Raw genomic sequence first — 3,091 nt, forward strand, 5'->3', positions numbered from 1 at the left:
GCTAACAGTTTCATTAGTTTTGCCTCCGCGCTCTGATGATTTTAGTCGGATCTTTACTTTATTCTATTTGTATTCGAGTGCTGACGTAAGCAGCTTTATATATCTGTATATTGAGATAGACAGAAAAGCAGCACATCCAAACATCTCCAGTAGTTTGAGTTAGAGGGTCATGGGTTGGAAGTAAAGCTGAGTCTAATAATCGTTTTTATAATCAATCAAACTGCAGATTATTCTCTCAGTTAGTCTAATGGCTTTCTTCCTCCTCCCTCCTTTTTCCTCCCTTCCTTCCTTCCTCCGCTTCTTTCCTTCCTTTCTCATTTTTCTTCCTTCTTCCTCCCTCCCTTCCTTCCTTCTTCCTCCCTCCTGTCCTTCCTTCCTTCTTCCTCCGTCCCTTCCTTCCTTCCTCCCTCCTTTCCTTCCTCCCTCCTTTCCTTCCTCCTCCCTTCCTTCCTCCCTTTCTCCTTTCCTTACTTTCTCCTTTCCTTCCTTCTTCCTCCCTCCCTTCCTTCTTCCTCCCTCCTGTCCTTCCTTCCTTCTTCCTCCCTCCCTTCCTTCCTCCCTCCTTTCCTTCCTTTCTCCTTTCCTTCCTTCTTCCTCCCTCCCTTCCTTCCTTCTTCCTCCCTTCCTCCCTCCTGTCCTTCTTCCTTCCTTCCTTCCTTCTTCCTCCGTCCCTTCCTTCCTTCCTCCCTCCTTCCTTACTCCCTCCTTCCTTCCTTTCTCCTTTCTTACTTTCTCCTTCCTTCCTTCTTCCTCCTCCCTTCCTTCTTCCTCCCTTCCTCCTCCTGTCCTTCCTTCCTTCTTCTCCCTCCTGTCCTTCCTTCCTTCTTCCTCCCTCCCTTCCTTCCTCCTTTCCTTCCTTTCTCCTTTCCTTCCTTCTTCCTCCCTCCCTCCCTTCCTTCCTTCTTCCTTCCCTTCCGTCCTTCTTCCTTTAATGGCTCTGTTTATAAAATGATAGTAAATAGTAAAATAAATTCCAACAGTCAAAGGCAATGACTTCAAATGTCTTAATGTCTTAACCAACAGTTCAAAACACAACAAATATACAGTTTTAGTATCACAAATGATACAGTAAAGAAAATAAATATCTATATTTGAGAAGCTGAAATCTGAATTTTTTTTATGGCACTTTGGCTTAAAGTAAAAATAAAATACCTGAATCTTATATTTGTATATTTGTAATATTTGATCTAAAATCGCGTGTTACATTAAACAACTTAATTATTATCATTATTATTATTATGAATAGTAGTAGTAGTAGTAGTAGTAGTAGTAGTATTAGTAGTATTAGTAGTAGTAGTAGTAGTAGTAGTATTAGTAGTAGTAGCAGTAGTAGTAGTAGTAGTATTAGTAGTAGTAGCAGTAGTAGTAGTAATATTAGTAGTAGTAGTAAGTATTAGTAGTAGTAGTAGTAGTATTAGTAGTATTAGTAGTAGTAGTAGTAGTAATAGTAGTAGTAGTAGTATTAGTAGTAGTAGTAGTAGTAGTATTAGTAGTAGTAGCAGTAGTAGTAGTAATATTAGTAGTAGTAGTAATAGTAGTAGTAGTAGTAGTAGTAGTAGTATACTACTTCTATTATTGCACATTGCATAAACTGTTTACTCCTCGTCAATATTTAGTGAGAATCTACAGTTTGCCTTTTTTTAAAGAGAGATAGCAAATTTCGATGTTTGCTAACCTGCGATGTCAATAAAGCCATTCTTATCTAAAAGTTGCTGTTTTTGTTTGTTTTATTCACATTCTAGATAAACCATTCTAGAACTCCCTCTAAATGTGTACCCATTTTTTAAAAAAACAACAACATTACAAACTATTAAAACGTGCTGCATGGAGGATATATAGCAGAATAACATTAGAGCAGGCTGCCGTCTCAGTGTGGATTTCATCTCTCTCTCTTCAGAGCCGTGCGGGCCTCTGAACCCGTTATTATGGTTCCACCAAATTACATCCTGGGTCTCATAAAAGTCACCGAGGGAGCCACCTCTGAAATTATTATTTTTTTTGCCTTTTAACATTATGGATGAGTACATTTAGCTGATGGGGACAGAACAATGTGGAGTGAGAAATAACACAAGTGTAGTGTAGTTATTAGCGGAAGGTCACACCGTACCCATTGTGTTCGACAGTGTGTGTGTGTGTGTGTGTGTGTGTGTGTGTGTGTGCGGTGACATCCGAGAGCAATTATATCAAAGAGGTGATACTGCGCTGCATGAAAACACTTCAAAATGAGTGTTGCTATCAAAATGAATACAATAATTAGAAGAATGACACTATTATAAAAGCTTCAGTTGCACAACCAAACAAAGCATGAAAATACATTATCTTACCAATATGAGTCCTGATATGAGGGAGGAAGTGCCCGTCAGAGCCACGTAGAACTTGGGTGTGTCAAGGTGTTGAGAAACATGCTTACTGCAGAGAGAGGAGACACAAGAGGAAGAAAGATGTTTTGGGTTAGCACTCGCTGCGACTAGACACTTTAAAAAATCTCTCCTTTTCATGAGGAAAGATATTTGTAGAATCAAATTGTTGGATGTTCATGAAGAAGAAGAAGAAGAAGAAGAAGAAGAAGAAGAAGAAGAAGAAGAAGAAGAAGAAGAAGAAGAAGAAGAAGAGGAAGAAGAAGAAGAAGAAGAAGAAGAAGAAGAAGAAAGAAGAAGAAGAAGAAGAAGAAGAAGAAGAAGAAGAAGAAGAAGAAGAAGAAGAAGAAGAAGAAGAAGAAGAAGAAGAAGAAGAAGAAGAAGAAGAAGAAGAAGAAGAAGAAGAAGAAGAAGAAGAAGAAGAAGAAGAAGAAGAAGAAGAAGAAGAAGAAGAGAAGAAGAAGAAGAAGAAGAAGAAGAAGAAGAAGAAGTGGGTCATGTCTACAGAGAAGACTAGTTAAGACGAGCATGAAAAACATCAAAAAGATTGAAAACGACATTTGTGATTCAGAGACATGAAAACGTTTCATGTGAAGAAGAAAAAGAAAAAAAAACACATCATCCACATGCAGTGTTTGGCATTTCCCAAAGAGCCCCGCTGCTCGGACGTGAAATTACACAACACCGGGGGAGCGGGGAGTAAGCCTTAACTACAGAGTGACGCACAGTGGATG

The 3,091-nt window shown here is 39.0% G+C and overlaps 1 protein-coding gene across 1 annotated transcript in view; it reads right to left on the reverse strand.

Moving 5' to 3' along the window:
• The window catches only part of LOC133981922 (suppressor of tumorigenicity 7 protein homolog), a 16,826-nt gene extending 14,422 nt beyond the window's left edge, over positions 1-2,404 (reverse strand). The window contains 2 exon segments of the mRNA XM_062420796.1: positions 2,325-2,384; positions 2,387-2,404. Of these exon segments, the coding sequence (XP_062276780.1) occupies positions 2,325-2,384; positions 2,387-2,404 (78 nt within the window).
• Between the last annotated feature and the right edge of the window lie 687 nt (positions 2,405-3,091).

Source organism: Scomber scombrus, chromosome 6 (genome assembly GCF_963691925.1).
Source record: "Scomber scombrus chromosome 6, fScoSco1.1, whole genome shotgun sequence".
In the NCBI taxonomy this organism is placed as follows: domain Eukaryota; kingdom Metazoa; phylum Chordata; class Actinopteri; order Scombriformes; family Scombridae; genus Scomber; species Scomber scombrus.